This window comes from Rhinoderma darwinii, chromosome 4 (assembly GCF_050947455.1).
Source record: "Rhinoderma darwinii isolate aRhiDar2 chromosome 4, aRhiDar2.hap1, whole genome shotgun sequence".
Taxonomy (NCBI): Eukaryota; Metazoa; Chordata; class Amphibia; order Anura; family Rhinodermatidae; genus Rhinoderma; species Rhinoderma darwinii.
Genome location: NC_134690.1, coordinates 92,407,140 through 92,432,036, shown reverse-complemented (window position 1 = coordinate 92,432,036; position 24,897 = coordinate 92,407,140). Strand labels below are relative to the sequence as shown.

General features: G+C 41.2%; 1 protein-coding gene and 1 long non-coding RNA gene across 5 annotated transcripts in view; one reads left to right on the top strand and one right to left on the bottom strand.

Annotated features, from left to right (window-relative positions):
* The window catches only part of SCLY (selenocysteine lyase), a 59,124-nt gene that overhangs the window by 20,022 nt on the left and 14,205 nt on the right, over positions 1–24,897 (bottom strand). For 2 of the 4 annotated variants that reach the window (XM_075861332.1, XM_075861333.1), the window contains exons 2-13: positions 24,454–24,531; positions 24,011–24,123; positions 21,711–21,811; positions 20,321–20,486; positions 18,580–18,707; positions 18,093–18,257; positions 17,215–17,321; positions 16,295–16,331; positions 15,815–15,898; positions 14,996–15,095; positions 13,733–13,808; positions 11,155–12,850 (exon numbers count right to left, since the gene is read on the bottom strand). In XM_075861332.1, coding sequence (XP_075717447.1) covers positions 12,673–12,850; positions 13,733–13,808; positions 14,996–15,095; positions 15,815–15,898; positions 16,295–16,331; positions 17,215–17,321; positions 18,093–18,257; positions 18,580–18,707; positions 20,321–20,486; positions 21,711–21,811; positions 24,011–24,123; positions 24,454–24,531 — 1,333 coding nt within the window. In that variant the 3' untranslated portion in view covers positions 11,155–12,672. Of the gene's footprint in view, positions 1–11,154; positions 12,851–13,732; positions 13,809–14,995; positions 15,096–15,814; positions 15,899–16,294; positions 16,332–17,214; positions 17,322–18,092; positions 18,258–18,579; positions 18,708–20,320; positions 20,487–21,710; positions 21,812–24,010; positions 24,124–24,453; positions 24,532–24,897 lie in introns of those variants that run through there. The other 2 variants (XM_075861335.1, XM_075861334.1) reach the window with 2 other exon arrangements.
* LOC142759302 (uncharacterized) lies at positions 15,594–24,831 on the top strand. Its single transcript, XR_012883120.1, has 3 exons — positions 15,594–15,659; positions 21,319–21,495; positions 24,511–24,831. It is a non-coding gene; the product is annotated as an uncharacterized LOC142759302 (long non-coding RNA).

The window sequence follows — 24,897 nt, the reverse complement described above, 5'->3', positions numbered from 1 at the left end:
CATAGGTCCGTGTGACGGCCGTTGTTTTAACGGCCGACACACGGACGTATTACACGTCCATGTGAATAATGCCCTAGAGTGCATAATGTACATACTAGACATAAAAGACATCAGCAGAATTTAGTGCAACCGAAAGAAGCACAGATTACTATAGTAAGTAAATTTAGTATGTCAGATCCATATCAATGTATCATGTGCATTCAGACCTCAAGTATAAGTGGAGCATAAGTGTAATAGTGGTTTGATGTAAGAACAGTATCATCATTTTTATTTTTTGCAGTTGTTTGGTTGCGGTCATGACAACACAGATAAGGGGTAATTGTCACCTCCATTTCTTTCTACACATAGCTCACTTAGATCCTATAACTTTCAGCCTGGGCGGCTGTTCTGGTGGTTTTGAAGATCACAAACTATGCCTACTATAGAGTAACTGGGCACAATCAAATTGGTGTAGGGTTTCATTATAGGAGATGATCTAGGATCCTTAACAGGATGTTACAAAGTCATTGAAGGGCTTATAACTGCAAAATATCATCAAATCCCTGCCAGCCACTGCTGCCGACTTATTTTCAAATTCGTCTTGTTTAACCCCTAGGATTCTGCCTATTTTGGGCCTATTATTTTTCTTAATCTTTCATAGGTTGCATTCCAAGAGGTACAACTTTTTTTTTCTGTCGACAAAGCTGTACTATGGCTTGTTTTATAAAAAAAGAAATGAATATAAATATCTGTGTCCCCCTACTACTATCTGGTGCACACTTTACCCTAAGTTCCTTCTTACCTTTCCAGCCCCTCAATAACCAACCTCCCTCTTGTCTCCGCTAGTCATCACTAATCACACACTAAACTCACCAACTCTTAGGGTATGTGCACACATAAACTCACAAACGTCTGAAAATACGGAGCTGTTTTCAAGGGAAACGGCTCCTGATTTTCAGAAGCTTTTTTAAGCCACTCTTGATTTTCACTGCGTTTTTTATGGCCGTTTTTGAAGCCGTTTTTCATTAGAGTCAATGAAAAACGGTTCCAAAAACGTCCCGAGAAGTGACATGCACTTCTTTTTCGCGGCCGTTTTTTTACGTGGCCGTTTTTCAAAACAGCTGCGTAAAAAAACAGCCTGTCGGAACAGAACGCCGTTTTCCTATTGCAATCAATGGGCAGATGTTTGGAGGCGTTCTGCTTCCGATGTTCACGGCCCGAAAATTGGCCGAAAGTAAGCCGTGTGAACATACCCTTAACCTCTGCCACTCCCTTACCCTTTACTAACTGGATGATGTATCCTGCATTCAGTACACTATATTAGTTTCATATGATTGTGTGGTTGTTGGATTGTACAAGTATAAGCGTAGGTTCACGCGCTGCAGACTTGTTGCACAAATCTGCTGTGTGAACTTATGTTAAGGCTGGATTCACACGAGCGTGGCGTCTTTGCGCGCGCAAAAACCACTTGACAGCTCCGTGTGTCATCCGTGTTTGATGCGTGGCTGCATGATTTTCGCGCAGCCGCCATCATAGAGATGAGGCTAGTCGACGTCAGTCACTGTCCAGGGTGCCGAAAGAGTTAACTGATCGGCAGTTAACTCTTTCAGCACCCTCGACAGTGAATGCCGATCACAATATCGAGCAACCTGTTAAAAAAAAAAGAAAAAGTTCGTACTTACCGAGAACTTCCCTCCCGGCCGTTGCCTTGGTGACGCGCCTCTCTTGACATCTGGCCCCACCTCCCTGGATGACGCGGCAGTCCATGTGACCGCTGCAGCCTGTGCTTGGCCTGTGATTGGCTGGAGCTGTCACTTGGACTGAATTGTCATCCCGGGAGGTCAGACTGGAGGAAGAAGCCGGGAGTTATCGGTAAGTCAGAACTTCTTTTTTTTGTACACGTTCATGTTTATTGGGATCGGAAGTCACTGTCCAGGGTGCCAAAACAGTTTAACTCTTTCAGCACCCTGGACAGTGACTATCTCCTGACGTCGCGTACCGTAAAAAAATTTAAAAACGAGTTCGGCCGAACCCGGTGAAGTTCGGTTCGGTTGTCCGGGTTCCATCATCTCAAACACACTCCGTTTGGATGTTTGTAAACAGAAAAGCACGTGGTGCTTTTCTGTTTACATTCATCCTTTTGACAGCTCTTGCGCGAATCACGCAGTTCGCACGGAAGTGCTTCCGTGCGGCATGCGTGGTTTTCACGCACCCATTGACTTCAATGGGTGCGTGATGCACGCAAAACGCCGAAAGAACGGATATGTCGTGACTTTTTTTCAGCGGACTCACACCGAGTAAAAATCACGGACATGTCAGCACGGCCCCATACACATATAGGTCCGTGCAACGTGCGTGCAAATCACGCGCGTTGCACGGACGTTTTTCCCGTTCGTCTGAATAAAGCCTAAGACACATATTTTTGTAAAAAACTGTATTTTGGACCCCAATTGCAGGATCATATATTTTATTGAGAACATATAAAAAGAAAGATTTGAATGCAGTATAGTCTCTAGTTTCAGGATATGTTTAGGGATTCAGTTTCTCCTTATGTTGTGTATTTTGCATCAGTTTTTTGGGAGATTGTGGTAGTGACAAATTGTGGGTGACATGCATATTTGGTACCGGGTAATCGAGTAAGTTTTGTCTTTTAAAAAGTTTTTTCGTTTATTACTATATAGTTTCAGGTTTTGTAGTTATTGCCAAAATTATGAAAATTGTGTTTTGCTTATACACTTTTTGCAGAAATGATCCCTGAAACAATGCATAGTAAAATTTCAAAGCTTGTCTGGCTACCAGAGCTAGTACAGCAGCCAAATTTCCAGAATTAAAAGTGTTAATGTTATGGCTGCGGTCGCGGACCGCCGGCATCACTTACCCGCCAGCGGCCGCAGGCTGATGGGCTCCAGCCGGCGTCTCGGAGACGCCAGCACACGTGGCCGCTCTGTTCCACTTCTCTGCTCTCTTCCTCTTTGCCTGAGAGTTGTTGAGTCTGCCCATGTTCCTTATTGCAAATGGTCCATTAGTTGTATCCTGTATCCCCGTATCCTGTAATTGTGTTTGTTCCAGTGCGAAGTCTAGTTTCGGAGTCAAGAGTATCATCTGTGCCAAGTGTCATCTGTGCCAAGTATCATCTCCATCAAACGTCTGCTACACCAAACGACTGCTACATCAACTGTCTGCTACGTCAAGCGTCTGCCAAATCTTCTATCCAGGTACTCTTGATCTAAAGACTATTATTGACTGTTGTGCAGCTACTCCGCTACGGCGGAGCGACCAAGTGGCTCCCCATAGCCGTGACAGATAATTGGTGCTTGCATCCATCACTTTTAAATTTTATGACACAGCATACAGCTAACTTAACCCCTTCCCGACATTTGACATATGGCTGTTATAGCCGGGTAGGTGAAGTATGGAACGGGATCACAGAGTAGGCCAGCTCCATACGATGCGGGTGTCAGCTGTATGTTACAGCCGATACTTCACAGTAACGAGTGGGATCGCGCTCGAGCGCGATCCCGCTAGTTTAATCCATTAAATCCCACGGTCAATAGCAACCGCGGCATTTAAATCGTTAGAAAGAGGGGGCCACCCCCTCTAGCAGCTCATCACGCCCCCCGCAATGCAATCGCGGGGTGGCGATGTTTGCTATGGCAGCCTGGGGGCCTAATGGAGGCCCCCAGGTCTGCCATCTTTGTGCTCCTATTAAGCCCTGCCTCCGGCAGAAAGACGATATACTGCGATACCTTAGTATTGCAGTATATAGTGCAAGCGATCCAACAATCGCTGGTTGAAGTCCCCTAGGGTGACCAATAAAAAAAAAAAAATTAGTACAATAAAGTTGTTTTTTTTATGTAAGTTTTATGAAGTTCAAAAACCCCTCTTTTCCCCATAGGACATTGTAAAAAAATAAATAAAAGTCCGTAAAAGTCTGAACTATTACACTATATCATTATTTGACCCGCACGGTGTACGACATAAAAAAAAGTGTAGATGCCAGAATCGCTATTTTTTGGTCGCCTCATCTCCCACAAAACGTGATCACAACCTCGCATGTACCCCAAAATGGTAGCATTAAAAACTACAGCTTATCCTGCAAAAAATAAGCCCTCATGCCACTTAATCGACGGAAAAATAAAACAGTTATGGCTCTCAGAATTTGGTGACACAAAATAAATAGAATCTTTTACACTTAGTTTTTTCCTTGTAAAAGTAGTAAAACATAGAAAAAAACAATATTTATTTGGTATCGCTGTAATTATAATTGAGCCGCAGAATAAAGTTAACATGTTGTTTTAATTGCACAGTGAATTCTGTAAAAACAAAGCGCAAAAAACAATGGAATAATCAGTTTTTTTTTCGTTTTCTACCCCAAAAATATTTTTTTCCCATTTCCTAATACATTATATGGCACAATAAATGGAGCTATGAAAAACGACAACTCGTCTCGCAAAAATCAAGCCCTCATAGGACTATATCGACGGAAAAATAAAAAAGTTATGGCTTTTGGAAGGCGGGGAGGAAAAAACGAAAATGAAAATATGAAAGTAGTTTACGACGGGGAAGGGGTTAAACTAGGACATTTAAATGCCTTCTTGTTTAGGAGGCTGTAGTTGTATTTCATGTAAGTCTCAGTGGTTAGCACGGTTGTCTTTCTTTGCTGGGTTCCTGGGTTTCAATTTGACTATGAACAACATCTGTATGGAGTTTGTATATTTCCTTAACCCCTTCCCGCTCCTTGACGTACTATTACGTCATGGCAGCTGTATCGTTCGCGCTCCATGACGTAATAGTACGTCACGGGAGTAACGGCCGTTTCGGCCGTCCTCCCGACACATACAGGAGCTGTGACGCTGCTGTCTTGTTCAGCAGCTGTCACAGCTCCTACAGCGGGGACCGATCGCTGTGTCCCCGCTGATTAACCCCTTAAAAGCCGCGTTCTATAGAGATCGCGGCTTTTTAGGGGTTAAGCTGCCATCGCCGGCCTGCTACGCGATAGCGGCCGGCGATGGTGACTATGGCAACCGGACACCAAACAATGGCGTCCGGCTATGCCATAGACGGAAGCCTAGTGGGTCCTGACAACGTCAGGACCCACTATGCTTGCTGTCAATGAGTAGCTGACAGTTGTAATACACTGCACTACGCATGTAGTGCAGTGTATTAGAATAGCGATCAGGGCCTCCTGCCCTCAAGTCCCCTAGTGGGACAAAGTAATACAGTAAAAAAAAAGTTAAAAAAAGATGTGTAAAAATAAGAAAATAAAAGATTTAAAAGTAATAAAAGTAAAAATCCCCCCTTTTCCCTTATCAGTCCTTTATTATTAATAAAAATATATAAACAAACAAATAAACTATACATAATTGGTATCGGCGCGTCCGTAACGGCCTGAACTACAAAACTATTTTGTTATTTATCCCGCACGATGAACGCCGTAAAATAAAATAATAATAAACCATCCCACAATCACAATTCTTTGGTCACTTCACCTCCCAAAAAATGGAATAAAAAGAGATCAAAAAGTCGCATGTACCTAAAAATGGTACTGATCGAAACTACAGTTCGTTACGCAAAAAATAAGTCCTCGCACGGCTTTATTGATTGAAAAATAAAAACGTTATGGCTCTTAGAATAAGGTAACACAAAAAGTGAATGATTGTTTACAAAACGTATTTTATTGTGCAAACGCCATAAGACATAAAAAAAAACTATAAACATCTGGTATCGCCGTAATCGTATCGCCCCGCAGAATAACGTGAATATGTCATTTATAGCGCACGGTGCACGCAGTAAAAAAAAAAAGAATAAAAAAACAATAGTAGAATTGCTGTTTTTTAGTCACCACGCCACCTAAAAATAGAATAAAAACTGATCAAAAACCCATGCACCCCAAGAAAACTACAATGGATTCCTCAAGGGGTCTAGTTTCCAAACTGGGGTCACTTTTGGGGGGTTCCCAATGTTTTGGCACCACAAGATCTCTTCAAACCGGACATGGTGCCTAATAAAAAAGAGGCCTCAAAATCCACTGGGTGCTCCTTTGCTTTTGAGGCCGGTGCTTCAGTCCATTACCGCACTAGGGCCACATGTGGGATATTTCTCAAAACTGCAGAATCTGGGCAATAAATATTGAGTTGCGTTTCACTGATAAATGCTTTTGTGTTATAAAAAAAAATGGTATAAAGAGGATTTTCTGACAAAAAAAATAATTTACATTTCACCTCTACTTTGCTCTAAATTTTTGTGAAACACCTAAAGGGTTCATAAACTTTCTAAATGCTGTTGTGAATACTTTGAGGGGTCTAGTTTCTAAAATGGGGTATTTCATAGGGGTTTCTAATATATGGACAAAGCAACTTCAGAACTGAACTGGAACCTAAAAAAATTAATAAATGAGGCAATACTTCGCTTCTTACATTATACTGATAATGAGCCGTGCCCACCCCGAGATGACCCCAGTTTTGACCGTTTGTATAAACGGAGACCCCTATTAGACTGTTCCAGTGCCCGGTTTTCCCCAGCATACACCCCGAGAAGTGTATTTCTATTGATGAGTCTCTGGTACATTTTAAAGGGATGGTTCAATTCCGCGAGTACCTGCCGGGTAAGAGGGCAAGGTATGGCGTGAAGATGTATAAGCTGCGAGAGTGCATCAGGGTATACCTACAGGTTTAGGATATATGAAGGAAAGGCCACCTCCAAACCAGACTGCATCCTGGACTACAATAGGTACATGTGAGGGATGGACTTGTAAGATCAAGCCCTGAAGCCCTACAGCGCCATGCGGTGTGGTATAAGAAGCTGGCCGGGCACATCATACAGATGGCTTTGTACAATGCGTACGTGCTACGTCGATGTGCAGGCCAGACGGGAACTTTCCTGGAATTTCAAGAGGTGATTATCAAGAACCTAATCTTTAGGGACCAAGAAGGGGGGCCACCCAGTACTTCTGGAAGCGAGGCCACATGCATCGTACCAAGGCAACACTTTCCAGGGGAAGTTCCCAAAACTGGCAAGAAGGGAAAAAGTCAAAAGAGGTGCAAAGTCTGCTATAAGAGGGCGATAAGGGATGACACAATATATCAATGTGACATGTGTCCTGAATAACCAGAGCTCTGTATGAAAGAGTGTTTTAAAATTTATCATACATCCCTTGGTTTATAATTTACCCCAATTTTACTTACCCTGATGCACTCCGCACACCTTATCCCCCCTCGTCTTTCCCCTCTGAGCCCTGCTGTGTGCCCAGGCAGCTGATAACAGCCACATGTAGGGTATTGCCATACCCGGGAGAACCCACATTACAGTTTATGGGGTGTAGGTCTCCGGTCAAAATGCTCACTACACCTCTAGATGAATGCCTTAAGGGTGTAGTTATTAAAACGGGGTCACTTCTTGCGGGTTTCAACTGCACTGGTACCTCAGGTGCTTCTGCATACATGACTGCACTAGAAAATCCCCAGTAGGCCAAATGGTGGTCCTTTCCTTCTGAGCCCTCCCATGGGCCCAAACGGCAGTTTATCACAACAAATGGGGTATTGCGGCCCTCAGAACAAATTGCGCAACAGAATGGGGTATTTTATTTCTTGTGAAAATAAGAAATTTTCAGCCAAAACTACATATTATTTGAAAAAAATAATTTTGTTTTCATTCCCAGCCAAATTCAAATTAGTTTTGTGAAAAAACTATGGGGTCAAAATAGTCACAACACCCATAAATGAATTCCTTGAGGGGTGTAGTTTCCAAAATGGGGTCACTTCTGGTGGGTTTCCATTGCTTTGATACCTCTGGGGCTCTGCAAATGCGACATGGCAGCCGAAAACCAATCCAGCAAAATCTGGACTCCAAAGAACACACAGCGCTCCTTCCCTTCTGAGGCCTCCCATGGGCCCAAACGGCAGTTTATTGCCACAAATGGGGTATTGCTGCACTCAGGAGAAATTGGGCAACAAAATTGAGCATTTTGTTCCCTGTGAAAATAAGAAATTTTGATAAAAAATTACATCTTATTGGAAAAAATGTCATTTTTTTAATGTCACAGCCCAATTGAAATAGGTGCTGTGAAAAAACTGTGTGCTCAAAATGCTAACAACAACCATGAATGAATTCCTTGAGGGGTGTAGTTTCCAAAATGGGGTCACTTTTGGTGGGTTTCCATTGCTTTGATACCCCTGAGGCTCTGCAAATGCGACATGGCACCCGAAAACCAATCCAGCAAAATCTGGACTCCAACAAACATATAGCGCTCCTTTCCTTCTGAGCCCTCCCATGGGCCCAAACGGCAGTTTATCACCACAAATGGGGTATTGCCACACTAAGGACAAATTGGGCAACCAAATGGGGTATTTTGTTCCCTGTGAAAATAAGAAATTTTGATCACAAATTTTATTGGAAAAAATGACATTTTTTTCATTTCACAGCCCAATTCAAATACGTGCTGTGAAAAAACTGTGCGGTCAAAATGGTAACAACAACCATAAATGAATTCCTTGAGGGGTGTAGTTTCCAAAATGGGGTCACTATTGGGGGATTCCTACTGTTTTGGCACCTCAACACCTCTTCAAACCTGGCATGCTGCCTAAAATATATTCTAATAAAAAAGAGGACTCAAAATGCACTAGGTGCTTCTTTGCTTCTAGGGCTTGTGTTTTAGTCCACGAGCGCAGTAGAGACACATGTGGGACATTTCTAAAAACTTCAGAATCTGGACAATACATATTTAGCAGTGTTTCTCTGGTAAAACCTTCTGTATTACAGAAAAAAAATGAATAAAATGAATAAAATGAATAAAATGAATAAAATTCAGCAAGAAAAATGAAATTTGCAAAGTTCACCTCCACTTTGCTTTAATTCCTGTGAAATGCCTGAAGGGTTAAAAAACTTTCTAAATGCTGTTTTGAATACTTTGAGGGGTCTAGTTTTTAAAATGGGGTGTTTTATGGGGGTTTCTAATACATAGGCCCCTCAAAGCCACTTCAGAACTGAACAGGAACCTTAAAAACAAGGTTTTTGAAATTTTCTTAAAAATATGAGAAATTGCTGTTTATGTTCTAAGCCTTGTAACGTCCAAGAAAAATAAAATAATGTTCAAAAAACGATGCCAATCTAAAGTAGACATATGGGAAATGTGAACTAGTGACTATTGTGGGTGGTATAACCGTCTGTTTTACAAGCAGATGCATTTAAATTCTGAAAAATGCAATTTTTTCAAAATTTTCTCTAAATTTTGCAATTTTTCACCAATAAACACTGAATATATCGACCAAATTTTACCACGAACATGAAGCCCAATGTGTCACGAGAAAACAATCTCAGAATCGCTTGGGTAGGTTTAAGCATTCCCACGTTATTACCACATAAAGTGAAATATGTCAGATTTGAAAAATGGGCTCTGAGCCTTAAAGGAACAGTGTCATCACAAAATTTTTTTTCATATGTTAAAGATGTTAGTGCTTTATTAAAAACGTTTATATTTATTTGTGTGTTTGTGTTTTACTTTTTCTTATTTTTACACTTTTTCTTCCCTATGGGGGCTGCCATTTTTTGTTCCATTTCTGTATGTGTCGATTAACGACACATACAGACATGGAATACGGCAGCCACAGTCCCATAGGGACTGCGAACGGCTCCCGTCCCATCCACTTCTGTGTACGCCGTCTGTGTGGGAACTGCGCATGCGCCGCTCCCACACAGTCCAATTTGAAATTGGCGCCGTCCGGCGCCATTTTCCTGTGGACCGGAAGTCGCGGCCGGACAGTAAGATTACTACTTCCGGTCGCGGCTTCCGGACTTGTGCACTTGGACCAGCGGCAGCAGACGGAGCGGACGGGCCGGAGGGAGCCGCGGCGGCAGGAGCAGGTAAGAGATTTCAATGTATGTTCGTGTTTGTGTACGTTTACTACTGTATGTAAACCTACTACACTGTGTGTTAGCTCAAAAAATGGCGACACACAGTGTAGGAGGATAGACCGTTCAAACCCCTCGTTTATCCCGGCACTAGCCAGGATAAAGGAGGGGGGGATGCTGAGAGCTCACTAGAGCGAGGGCTTTTTACCCAATTTTGCAATGCTGCAATTTTGGGAATAGCTCCATCTAGTGACCAGCAATGGGAAATATTATAAATTAGAATCTAATTTATAATATTTCCTGACTCGTGAAAAAAATAAAAAAAAATTTGAACAATGTTTAATCACCTACACACTAAATGTTTAATTAAAAAAAAACAAACATGTTTTTCTGGCAACACATTCCCTTTAAGGCCAAAACTAGGCTGCGTCCTAATGTTTGAGTGGGTTTTCTCCTACACTCCAAAAAACCTACTGATAAGGAAAATCAGATTGTAAGCCCGATTGCCGATTCGATGTGAGTAAGAAAAGATTAATAAAAAAAAGTAAAGTGTTTTTCGCCTAATATACTTTATCTCTGTAAGTGATGGGATACACACAGCCTTGCCCTAGGAAATCAATACGTATCTGTGCGAAACAAAGCAGCACAAATCTTTCGTTTGCAGGATGACGTACAGAACTCATTTACATCATGCACTGAGGAAGTATCTTATTGCTAACTAGCAGAGCTCATCGGAGGAGTTCTGTGCCATCCAGTCAGCAAAGCAGCTTTATTACCAGCCTCGCCATAGATAATACCATGCACAAGTGTGAGGTACTTAGTTGCCCGGGAAACAACACTGGTCAAGTAACCACCCGCAGTGTCTGTTACCATTTAATGTATGATGGCGAAACAACAAATGCAGATTTGCTGGTTTCTTAACCATTTGTCTATGACCCTATATCCACAGGTGCCTGGCGTCCTGACTGTATCAGTTGTCTAATACATTGTTCATTGATTAATTTAGTCGTTTGTTTTTCGTCTTTTAACCAGAACAGTAAATACCTCCAAGTCCTGATCCACAAATGAACATATTATCTTGCAATGACTCCCTCTCTTATTATTGTTTAATTATAGCACGTTGCAATAAAAAGTCTGTGTGTAATTTGTTTCCTTACGTTTTTCACATTTCGGACTCTACCGTTCTTGTTCAGTCTATTGTTCTGTTTCTCGATACAGTTATCCTCGGGGGCCGGCTTCCCCTGGGCAGTATCTGGCTTACAGAAACATCTTAGGCTTTTTAAAAGATTCTATAGAAGATGTTTAGCATGAAAAGCATCACTCGTCTAATAGTATGAACCTTTCTTTAATTTCATACATTTAGTGCAACAGACCGCAATGACAAAGAAAAGAGTATAAAACATACTGCCTACGTGTCACATGGCAAACAATTAAAGAAAAACTCCAGCAATCAGATCATTTTACAATGATGACCCGTGATAGGAACAGTGATGAACGGGCTCAGAAAACGTTTACTTAAATATAAATCTTTCACTTTTCTGTTAATAAGGCCTCATAACGCATTATCTACAACTATCATTTTTATATTTTTGCCACTATATGAGTTTAGTTGAGTGCAAGGTTTAGCTAAAAGAGAGGGCTCAAATGTCCAAAAAGAACACAGCATATTCGTCCTGGAAGCCGCAGGTAATACCGCCCGAAGAACTGCATCAAATTGCGGTGCAGTTTTTCGGACGGAATCTCCGCTGTGGAAATACTGCTAAAAAAAAAAGTTCATACTTACCACCGCTGTAGTCCGTGTGATCGCTGCAGCCTTTGATTGGCTGTAGCAGTCACATGAGATGAAACGGCAGGAGGCAGGCTGAACTCAGAATAGAGGATAGTGTCGCTATGACAATGGCCGGGTGGTGAGTATGAACCATTTTATTATTTTTGAACAAAAGAACAAATTAATTTTTTTTATTTGCGATTTTTGCAGCAGTATCGGAGCTTTTACGCCGCAAAAATCGCAACATTTGCCTATTTGTTGCAGATTTTATGTCCCCATTGAAATCAATGGAGAAAACCCGAAACAGAAGAGCAGCGATTCCACAGCATAAATTGATACGCTGCAGATTACAAAACCGCACCGCAGGTCAATTTTTGAATTGTTTCTCGGCTGATTTTTTCCACTGTGTGTGAATGAGATTTGTTCAAATCTCATCCACTCTCCTGCTACTGTACTACGCTGCAGATATCCCGCAATGAAATCCGATGCGGGAAATCTGCAGTGTTTATGCTGTGTGTGTGCCTACACTTAAAATCCATGAGCTGTCAGTGTAATCCATGAACAACCAGGCTTCTTTACAGCGAGAGACACTTTTTGCAGCTGCTCTCCACTCTAATAGATGACAGTACTGAATGGAGGATTTCCCTATATTAACTAAATTAAGATTTTAAGAGACATTTTTTCAGTCAAGGAAGGAAATTCCCTGGTGAGCACCTTGTTCCCCTCTACATTTTGAGGACCCCACTGAACAACTCTCCATACTCCAGCTTTCTGGACCTTTGTGAGTGTGGCATTGGAGGGAGTGGGATGTTGGGGGTAAAACATGACTTTTAAAGGGGTATTCCATCCGACCACAAGTACAAAATGTTATGGACTGGCTTGTATCCAGCTCAATCTATGTAACAACTAAACTGATCACTATTGCTCTGATTTTAACAAAATAATATTTTCTACACACCATATACATGAATTTATGTTCCTTCATTAAATAGCCTTTGCATTGCATTATAGAGTCTCTCCTTTATTCTCAGTTTGGTCCTATACACACACATTTCTTCTTTGCTGAACAGAAATGTGTGTCAGTTTTTCATTTTTCTCTTTTTAGCGTCTTTATTTTCCAGTTTCTGTGCAGCTTGTTCGAGATCTTTAACAATCAAATCCACATCTTCTCTTGAAGTGTCTCTGCCCACACTCAAGCGAATGGCACCGCGTGCAGCATCGGAGGGCACTCCGCTGCTTAGCAGCACATGGGAGGGGCTGTGAAAGAAACATCTTATTTTTTACACAAATATGGAAACATTTGTACTTAAAGGGCTTGTCTCATGAAGACAACCCCTGTCCATATGCTTTATTAGGGCATACGGATATCAAAGATGATGGCCATGATTGCAGCTCCTGTATTGGTGGACTTAAGCCATCCAAGTATTACATGAATGACCATTCATACTTTTTTTTTTTATGTCGACATTTTTCAATTGCATAATATTTGGGTGTATATATCACATTCCTTATCTTTCATTAATTTTTTTAGGGAAGGAATTGAAAGGAAAAACAGCTATTCCAGAATTGTTTCTCGCGTTTCAAATTTACACCTTTCACTATGCCGTGTAAATAATATGTTAACTTTATTCTATGGGTCAGTACGATTACGGCGTTGCCAAATATGTATAGTTTTTTTTTTATGTTTTACTACTTTTGCATAATTAAAAAACTTTTAAACAAAAAAATATTTGTTTTTGAATCGCCGCTTTCCAAGAGCCATAACTTTTTATTTTGTCCGTCGATGTAGCCCTATGTGGACTTGATTTTTGCAGGACGAGATGTATTTTCACTGGTATCATTTTGGGGTACATGGGACTTATTAATTAACTTTTATAAAAAATGTTGGTAGGGGGAATGGAAAAAAATAATAATTTCGCCATTGTTTTTTGTTTATTTTGTACCACGTTCAGCTGGCGGTTTAATTAATGAGTTAACTTTATTACTCGAGTCATTACGATGGTGGCGATACCATATATGAATCTTTTTTTTATTTTTTATTCAACTTTGTTCAATGAATACAGTCTATATAATTTACAGACTGCTGAAACATTAAAAAATAAAAGATCTTTGTATCTATGAGTAAACTGTATTGTGTACCTGTCCCCTCTGTCTGAGTGACATGCTGCTCCAACACTTGCCAAAAGATAATCACAGTGCGAAAGCCACTCACGGCCTGTAATTAACAGAAGAGCAAGGGTTAAAATAAATGTGCTTAGAAAAACACATAAAAGCATATATACAGTAACATAAAATTCAAAGCCTAGCTGTTCAACCTCATTAACTTACACTATGTTTTTTTTTTTACAGGAACTTATATTGAGCTGGTAACAGGATCTACAAGTACAGACTCTGAGAACCTGTGTCCTGGGCTGTTTCCATGGTGAAGTCAGTCCCCACCAATCACTGATACAAGGTGTGGTAGGGGAGGGGGGGGGGTTCACCGACTAAATCAGTTTTCTCTAGCGCAGCAGTTGTAGCGGGAGTGCGACTATGTGTTAGGGTATGTTCACACGTGCACGTCCGTTACGGCTGAAATTACGGAGCTGTTTTGAGGAGAAAACAGCTCCTGAATTTCAGACATAATTGCTCGTCCTCGTGTTTTTCGAGGCGGAAATTACGGACGTAATTGGAGCTGTTTTTCAATGGAGCCAATGAAAAACGACTCCAATTACGTCTCAAGAAGTGACATCCACTTCTTTGATGCGGGGGAGTCTTTTTACGCGTCGTCTTTTGGCAACAGCGCGTAAAAAAACAGCTGGTGTGCACAGAAAATCGTAAGCCCATTGCTTTCAATGGGCAGATGTTTGCCGGCGCTTTGGAGCCGCATTTTCGGATGTAATTCGAGGCGTAAAACGCCCGAATTACGTCCGTAAATAGAACGTGTGAACATACCCTTACAGTCATGGTCCTGCCAGAAATTGCATGGTCATAGTAAGGCCTGATTCACACGAGCGCTGCGCATCTTGGACATGAAAAACTGCAGTTTTTCACGTCCAAGGTGCATCCGTGCTCAGCGCTGCAGGACGCGATGTCACGCATCCACCATAATTGAGAGTCTATGGAGTGATGCGTGAAAAGAACGGACATGTCCTATTTTCGCATGAACCCTTCACACGGTCCGTTGAAACAACGGCTGTGTGAACGGCCACATTGAATTACATAGGTCCGTGGGGCGGCCGCTGTTTCAACGGCCGTCCCACATACGTTGAACACGTTCATGTGAATCAGGCCTAACAGTGCCCACGCATAATAGTATCTTAGGGTACCACAGAACCTTGACGTACTATTACATAAAGGTGCGGTTAGCAGTTAAATATAAAAACACAGATAGGAAAGGACTGTCATATACAAACTGCTCACCCAGGACTGCAGGTCTAAGCAGTGACACATTGCTGGTGTTAGGAAGACGTTCAGTGCCGGGGAAGTGAGAGTTAAAACGGATCCGATTGCCAAAAACAACCTGCAAAATGGTAATTTATTCATATGCATTACTAACAGGGTGTAGTGGTGTGATAACCAGTTATATGGCAACTAGGTCAAAATGATCATAACTAAGAGATATTTTATGTTAATATTTAATACATAGAAACAGGTAGTTTTGTCTTATACTCCATCTGATCTGTGTTTTTGACTTTATGCATTTGATAGATGACTTTATACATAATTACCCAGATTCCTGTCCTATAGCTGGACTGAGGGCTGCATATTGTAGTGACAGACATGCTGATTTCAGAGGTCTGTCCCTTATGTGCTAATGTGAACCCTTTTATGATAACTTACATTCAGAACCAAGGCAGCGCCCCCATAGATGAGTCCAGCATATTCATGAGCTGCCACTAGCCCTGCCCACTTTCCACTAGTTCCACCCACTCTACACTGAGTAACAGATGTCTCCCTATGGAAAGTAATATGGATATATCTTTCAATCAGTGGAAAGTGGGTGGAGCTAGCAGAGTGGGCGGAGCTAGTGACAGTTGATTAATACACCAGATTCCTCTCTGCTGGCGCTGTCTGAGCTCTGCATGTAAGTTCTTATAAAAGGGTTCATATTAGCACATAAGTGACAGACCGCTGAAGTCATCGTGTCTGTCACTACATTTTGCTGCCCTCAGTGAGGGCAGAATCATGTACATGACAGGTTCCCTTTAACAGTGGCCTTGTTCTGGAAAATCTTCTCACCTGTAACCTTTGCTCTAAATGGTCCCGCACACTTCTCATGTGGTTCTCGTAAACAATACAATGTAAGTTCACTAACTCAGCCGCCTGCCAGGAAAACAAGTCACTGCTTAAATACATAAAAAACTAAACAGACATGACAGTGTCAGCGGACAAGGAATCAGGATAGACTGAAATCAGGTTTATTTAAAATTAGTCCCTATTAAGAAAGTATGAAAGGGGATCCTATGCAGTGAAGACTGGGGGTGTCAAACTGGGATTTGTGCATCTGTATTAGTCTCATTCCACATTGCAATTTTTTTTTGTTAAAAAGGAAGATGGAACTTAAACGTTTACTAAAACTCCAGTGAGTGTCTTGGCCTCTTTGTTCTGCTGATCGGTGGAGGTCCTGGGTTTTGGACCCCCATTGATCAATTATTGATGGTCTATCCTGGTTTGGAGAATTGACTGAGTTTTGGTGATGATATATCATTTAAACCTCACCTTCCCAAGTCCTGCAATCATAGGTGTATTCTCTGTCCTAGAGAAAAGACACAACCTTTACAAATATCCCATACTCCACAAAGTTTCATCTAGCTATACAATTTAATCTAACTATATATCTCTATTACACAGTTCACCAAGCATCAACCCTTTCACTGCAGCAATAATGTTCACACTTTTAAAACCCACAAATATAACCTATATTTTAAAATTAAAAAAATCACATTATATCTCCATATTCATATATTTTTGTAAGTAGACAACAAGCGCTTTCATATAATTTTGCTTCAAAGTATTAAGTTTTATAAAAAATGCCTAAAAATTCATGTTTCTGACTAAAAGTCTGAACCAAGATGAGTATGGGACGCACTATAAATTCCACATTTAAAAGTTTAAGAGTTCCTACATGCCACTTATGCCTATGTCTTGATGCACATTTCTCCACCAAAACGGAAGAGACAAAAATCTCTGCGATTCAGATGGCGGTAAACATCCGAGTCCCAGAGTCAACAAGTGTCCTGATGAGGTGCAGGGGGTGATAAGATGTGCCCATCTTCAGGCTCCTTTATTAGAAATGGCCCCCCACTAAATTTGACATATCCTCTCTCATTGGTAAGAGGGAAGATAACATGAAAAAAAGTTATTGTATAACCCCCCCAAGGGTCACTGGAAGTCTGTACAGGTGGAGAGATGACAGTAACAGGCTGTGATCTTTCTACCTGCTGTCACTTGCAGTTTCATCCTGCTCATTGACTTCAAACGAGTGCTTTAAGAGATTGAAACAGAAGCGATACCTCCAACTTTTTTGGGTAGAACATCGCAGTAGTTTACGCTAATCTGCCCGCCAAAAACAATGAAATCCTGAATAGGGCTGGGCTGTCGCAAAGTTACTAGTAAATATATTTTTCAAGATTGCTTACCCTGGTCGGTAATTGCGCTCCTGTCCTCCTCCATATAACATTGGTAGCAGTGGAGTTTCGTGTCCAATTCCATGCACATACAAAGCCCCAATACGAGGCCCATAAAACTTCAAAACAATATAAGGATAAAATAAACTGCATATAATAGAATAACAAACACATCAGAGATACAGCACACAATAGTTGATAGCATGCAGGACACTATACTGAGCAGAATACCGCAGCAACAGGACTTCTATTCTGTCATTGGGCTCACAGAAGAAATGCCAATGGTATGAAATACTGTCCAAATAGAAGATATCCTTAGAATAGGAACATGGAAAGATTGTGTTGTGCAATGCAATATTACACATTAGATGAAAGTCGTCCAGACCAGCCATCCATCTAATCTGTATAGTGACTTCAAGGGGAAGAAGGACCCTGAGTTTCAGTTGCCCCAGGAAATAAGCTGCTGCCAGACGGCTCTGTTCACACTCAGGACATGAGGCATAACGCACTGCCGGATCTGTCGTACGACGGATACCACCAGTGCCCGGTGGCCGCCATTGGCTTATAATGGGGTACGCAGCACTATTTTTCCATCAAATCTGCGACAGAATATCCGAATAGAACCTCAGAGGCAAAAACTAACAGAGCCGAAATTCTTTTATTGAAGACACTTACGGAAAATAAGAATGACAGCTTTCTCACTGAACTGAGGATGTATTGTGTTTAAAGGCTAATGTAATATCTTGTATAACACAAAGTAAAAAATTATGACTAAACAGAAATACAGTTTATTATAGAACATATATACAGCAGCATTCCTCGCTGTGTCATCTGATACAGTAAGGCTGTACACCTGACAGCTGTTATAGAAAAAGACTAATTCTAACTACCTTGTGTCCCACAATGGTCAAATAATGGACTCCCAACTCTTCAACATCAACACTGATCTTCCCCAGAGCTTGTGCAGCATCTGTGTGTAAGAGGATGGGGGGAAGACCCTGGGCTTTTCGTTCTTGGGAAATGGGCACCAAGTGTTGTGACAATTCACCAATAGGCTGCAAGTAAGAGTTAGCTAAAAGTTAGTATGAATGCATATATATATATATATATATATATATATATATATATATAAAACGGAGCTACTGTGTACAGACAGTGACTTCTACAATCAAGATGGTAGACAGAAGCTGGATTATTCACTAAAGTGAGTTAGAGATTGCAAGGTGGGAAATAGAAGAACACTGCTTTACAATATGGGGGCGATGATTTCATGTGTCGGCTCAAATATCTGTTTAAGAAGAAAAAACTTGAAGGCCAAAGAATATGATTTGTTAAATAATGGAAAATATGTATTTCCGTGTATTTCTGATCACTCACCATGATGACTCCAGTCTCATTATTTGCCAACATTATGGAAACAAGACAAGTGTTTGGACGAAGAGCTGCCACAACATCATCAACCTCCACACGCCCCGTCGTGGTAGAGACTGGCACAAAGGTCACCTCTGGAATGAATAAAATATAAGTTGTGTAACAAGGTCACATCCCAAAGATGTTCCAATATCACCAGAGAGAAGTTAGGGACAGATTTCGTTTGTAGACTGTTACCATAGGTCTGGCATTAAAGCTGTAGACACTAAACCATAGGAGATTCTTTAATTAGAACTATTTTAAAGGTTGCTTCATTTTAGATGCATCGGAACAATAATAAAATGGTTGTAATGGTGGACATTTCCTTTAAAGCTGGTTTTAAACAAATAGCGCTTTTCGAGCAGACAACAAAAAGCTATAAAGCTTTATAAAATGCTGACGGTAAATTCTGCATTGTTTGCTCAACAGCAATCCTACATGTAAACACTGCACTCAACCTCCACGTGATCGCGGCATAATCACAACGGACTACCCTCTTCGATTGGGTCACCGAAAACCCGGTGACGCAATCGTAGACTGGGGGAACCCTTTGCAGTCAGCCATGGGGACCTAGAAAGGACCCCAGGGCTGTCTGTTCTATAAGCCTGCTGTAAGGGCACACAATGTGCTGCCCTAACCACAGCCTGTGTCATATTGACACAATGTAATGGAGTATGCTAATATAGTATAAGTAAAAAATATAGTTGTTAAAAAGTTAACCCTTCCTAGGATTAAAAAAAATGGAACAAAAAAAAAAATATACAAAAAAATGTCCAAAAGTTATTATATTGAATATATAAAATATATTTTATTGCCCATACATTACATAAAAACAAAAAACCTACACATTTTAGGTATCTACACGACCGTAATAATCCGAAGAATTAATGTAACAGGTTTTTTAGGATAAAAAATAAACAATAAAATTAATGCCGAAAATCGCTTTTTTTTATATTCACGCCGCAAAAATAAATGACATAGCTTGCACAGTCCATTTTATGTACTGCCAGACTGTGCAAGAAAAAAAATAACATTGGTCTAGCATAAAACAGGGCCTTATATAACCACATCAATGAAAAAATTAAAAAGGTTATGGCCGCTGAAAGGCTAAGAGGCAAAAACTAAAATAGTCAGCTGCTCATCAAGACCTTTTCAGGCCTGGTCATTACGAGGTTAATGAAGGTATTGGTTTGAGACCGTAAATGATGAAACATTAAGGCTGGATTCACACGAGCATGTTCGGTCCGTAAAGGACGGAACGTATTTCGGCCGCAAGTCCCGGACCGAACACACTGCAGGGAGCCGGGCTCCTAGCATCATAGTTATGTACGACGCTAGGAGTCCCTGCCTCGCTGCGGGACAACTGTCCCGTACTGCATTTATGTTTTCAGTATGGGACAGTAGTTCCATGGAGAGGCAGGGACTCCTAGCATCGTACATAACTATGATGCTAGGAGCCCGGCTCTCTGCAGTGTGTTCAGTCCTGGACTTGCGGCCGGAATACGTTCCGTCCATTACGGACTGAATATGCTCGTGTGAATCCAGCCTAACTGTGACATAATAAGGAGACTTCCAATACATTTACTGAAAGCAAAGTGTTTACACCAGGAAGCGTCGGCGCAGAATTTACACATCAAGTCGTTTTGAATGTTTTACATTCAGCAATCCAAGTCCTGTTAATACATTGAACAAGAAAATTGGGACTCACCAGCTCTATGTGCCCCCTGCAGCTGTTTAAGTGGCAGTGCTATAGAGTCATGCTCCACATTTGATGTAATGATGTGTGGCATTGCCTTGTCTAGAGAGCCGCCTTGTTCTTCCTTGGTGCTCATGTTGAAGTAGTCCACAGCTGAAAACAAGACCATGTTGTTTGCCTACAATAGAAATGAAAACAAATTAACTATAAGGCCAAATTCACACTGCGGTTTTGATGTATTTTACCAAAACCAGGATTAGATGCAGAAAAGAGATGTATAAATCTTTTCTTTATACTTGTCCTTCCTTTAGGATCCGCTCCTGGTTTAGTATTTCCATTGTATCCACTCGTGTGGCCCAATAGATCGCTATAAAGAAAAAGTTTCCACCTGGACTGACAATTTTAATTAGGAAAGTTATTCTATGTATGGCTTCATTTGCTTACTCTGTGAAAAGACAGCTTCAAGACTACTAACATTTAGTAAAGTAACTTTATAGCAAAGTCTTCGATCTTACAACTTATCTATTTCAACCACAAATTCTCATTGTCTTGTTCTGAAACATGCTTTCTGAATTCACATCCTATATATATTTTAAGGTTTGAGACTCTGAGGTTGAAGGGGTTCTACCATCAGGAAAAACCCTGTTTATATGCCCTTCGATGAAAGCTTTTCTTCCTATTCGGGACCCTCCTCTATGACCAACAATGTAAAGCCATTAACAAGCAGCGGCTCCCATATGGACAGCGATTCATCTGAAGGGCCACCATGTAATACTACATCTCCCCTGCGGCGACTGCTGATATGAGAGTATTAACGCCTGAGCACTTGACGTCAATGCGAAATACGCTTGTGTAATAATGTATCACTGATAACAGCGATCGAATAGTAACAGCCCATTAGATCGCTGTTACCATTATTCTATAATCAGAGACATGCAGATTGCGTCTACTCTGCATGCGCTAATCCCCTTACCACAGATCGTATCATTTGCCTGTTTATTTATGTGCAGTGGCGGAAAGTCTGGTCCAGGGATCGTACAAGAGACTTTTTATTCAAGTTAGTCGCCAATCCCAGCAGTTGCAGCAAGAGTGGCGCTCCCGACGATGATCATGCGGGCACAGTGGCAGTAATAGTACGTGAAGGTGCCTCAACTATCTAAGGTTCTTGATGTACTACTATTAACAAGGTGAGGGATCGAATATATAAAAAAAAAAGGAACAGCTATTCTTCATATTGTTAAAGGACATCCAAGTATATATTGTGGTAGCAGATGCTTTGGAACTTGCAGAAATCCATGTGCTTGTTGTAGTAACAATCCCATTCAGATGAATAGAATGTATTATGAGATGCAGACATTTCTGTAACAAGATCTGCTGCGTGTGAATCAACTCTTAGACTCACTTCTGTTCCCCCAGAGGTAAAGATGATATCTTCTGGCTTTCCCTTCACCATCCTGGCTATATGTGCCCGTGCTGTGTCTATTAGTTGTTTGGCTTTGCATCCTGCAAGTGAAAAAACAAAAACCAAACACATATACATTAAGGCCTGTTTACATCATCGTCGGGGTTCTGTTGATGAGTTCGATAGACCTTTCAGTTGGAGGAACCCATCAACGGAAAGGCAAACGGTTTCCGTTTGTTTCCGTTCCGTAAGGTTTCAGTTTTTTCAGTTGACTGCACTATTGTTTGCGTCAAAAAAACAGAAACCTTACGGAACAGAAACAAATGGAAACAATTTGCAACAGAAGCATTACCATTGAAATCAATAGTAATGCAAACGGAAGCTGTAGTTTTCGTTTGCGTTTGCCTTTCCGTTGATGGGTTCCTCCGGCTGAAAGGTCTAATAGAACCCATCAACAGAACCTGAGGGTATGTTCACACGGCCTATTTTCGCCCATATTTCGGGCCGAAATAATCGGAAGCAGAACGCCTCCAAACATCTGCCCATTGATTGCAATGGGAAATACGGCGTTCTATTCCAATGGGCCGTTTTTTTACGCGGCCGTTTTGAAAAACAGTTGCGTAAAAAAACGGCCGCGAAAAAGAAGTGCAGGACACTTCTTAGGGCGTTTTTCATAGACTCTATTGAAAACAGCTCCAAAAACGGCCGTAAAAAACGCCACGAAAATCGTGGCTTAAAAAACTTCTGAAACTCAGGAACTGTTTTCCCTTGAAAACAGCTCCGTATTTTGAGACGTTTTTGACTCAACGTGTGAGCATACCCTCACGCTGATGTGAACAGGCCCTTAAACATACACATGCACTTCAATAGCCAAATGACAAACTCAACTTTCCTACATCTATACATAACAATGAAGCTTCCCTTGATCTCATCTTGACTTCATATTGGAGACATATATTTGGTTGATTATTTCCATCATCACAAGTCCTTTAGCGTTGCAGCAATAACTGGAACAAGCGGTCAGCCGACTCTTAAGTCTTTAAGGCTGTACACTTGTAACATAGCTGTAGACAAGCACAGAGTACTTAGGGAGGATTACTTTTTAAACTTTAAACACTTCCACTTGGTGGACTACACATGTAGACAATGTTATTGTAGATGACGAACCATGTTAATGTGATAGGTCTAAAACACAAGACCTATGGCCTGCATTAACAATGCATTAGCGTTACGGATAAAAAGGGATGAGAGATCTAATGTGACTGAAACGCAAGAATGCTTGGTTCATTTATATTAATGATTTTCTGCTTTACTTTATTCAACTACTAACTCTGCTGCTTTTCTCTCTTTAATGCAAGTAAAAGAAGCGGATCAGAAGCAGCTAACATGTAAACTATGAATAAAACATGTGACAAATGCATGCTGCTGTCCAGGCATGGAAATTCTATATAATATGTGTTAAGACATTCAGGGATGGATGAAGACAGTGGAGGGCCTTGGGTAAAACCTTCACTGGGCTCCCCATACCTTTTCTTGGCAAAAAAAGAAGAAAATAGGTCAGACTAATGAGCCAAATGAATGCATACAGTGGCCGTGCTATATAGCGACTAAATAATAGCAATATATGGTGACCAAATTACATTGCCCAGGCAATACCACAATAAAGTGACCAAATAACAGTGCTATATAGTAGCCTATTATAACAGTGCTGTAAAACAAATCAGCAATCATGGTAGAGAGCTGGATGATAGGGTCTCTAAGGGTACGGCCACACGGAGCGGTCCTGACACGGTCGCAACGCGGCCAACAACTGCACCGGCACTATGTAGGAGCGGCTGACAAATACCTCGTTAAGGGGTACTCCGGTTACATGTGCACTGCCGCTCCATTCATTCCCTATGGGATCGCCGGAGATAGCCGAGTGCAGTGTTCGGCTTTTGCCGGCACTGCCATAGAGAATAAATAGGGGGTAAGTTGTTGTAATTTGCAAAATCGTGCCATAAAGGGTGTATTAATTCATGGCCGCACGATTTTTGCAGCCATAATGGAACGGTTTACCCGCATTAACGTGCGGCCACTAACAGACTGTTTGACAGTCGCACCGAACATGGTGCCGGTGCAGTTGTTAGCCGCCTTGCGACAGTGTCAGGGCTGCTCTGTGTGGCTCTACCCTGAACGTTGGAAGCCTTGGGTGAATCAGCCCATCCACCCTTCCTATAATATAGCCCCGAACACATTGTTTTTCTGTCTTCTGCTTTTTATTTTTTTATTATGGATGCATACACCTCAAAAATTCTCACCTGCACTGTAACTGCTGCTGGGATTGCCCCAAGCCTCATCCAGGGCCTCCGTTACGACATCGACCACTTCTGCTGCCGGAGGAGTTGTTGCATTATAGTCTAAGTAGACCTTACTGTTCCAACAAGAGGGACAAAAATGGAAAAGGAAACACAATATTTCATAATAAGGAATATGAAATAATAATGAAACAATGAAAATGACTGTAAACTATTAGGGATCGCTCACATGTGGCGTACTTGTATTGTATTTCCGCAGCATAAAACTACAATGTAAACTGATAGGAAAAATATTCTGCAACACAAGAATACGAGAAATCTGTCTGCGTTGCAGAATATTTTTCCGCAGGTATACCTTGTCGTTTTACGCGCACCCTAATAGTCTACGATCATTGTCATTATATTATTTCCTTTATGATGGGCTCAGAGATTCTTATGTGACTCACCCTTTATCTTGTGTCCCTATTTTTTCCATCCATTGTTTCTCTTTTGCTGTTTTGCAGTTTGTTGCCATGTGTTGAAGGCTGAAAAGAAAAGATTGTCATGCAAAGAGATTCCTGCTGGATCAGTGTTTGTTCCTGAATTTTTTTTGTATCTTAAGACATGCCATTGTGGTCTACGTAGCCACTAAGTTCCTCTAGGATTTAGCTCGGAGATTTCCGTGTCTCAGGAGTACCAGTCATTTCAAAGGAATTGTAATGTACAAGATCCATTCATCAGTAGGGAATCCCATAATGACATAACGTCAGAAGATGGATAAAGACAAACGTTAAGGTTAAAGTGGCCCCACATAGCAACATAAAAGCGTGTGTTACATGCAGATTTTTCCGCTGATTTATTCCAATGTATTACAAAGGGTGAAATCTGCTGCATTTGCACAACAGAAGGAG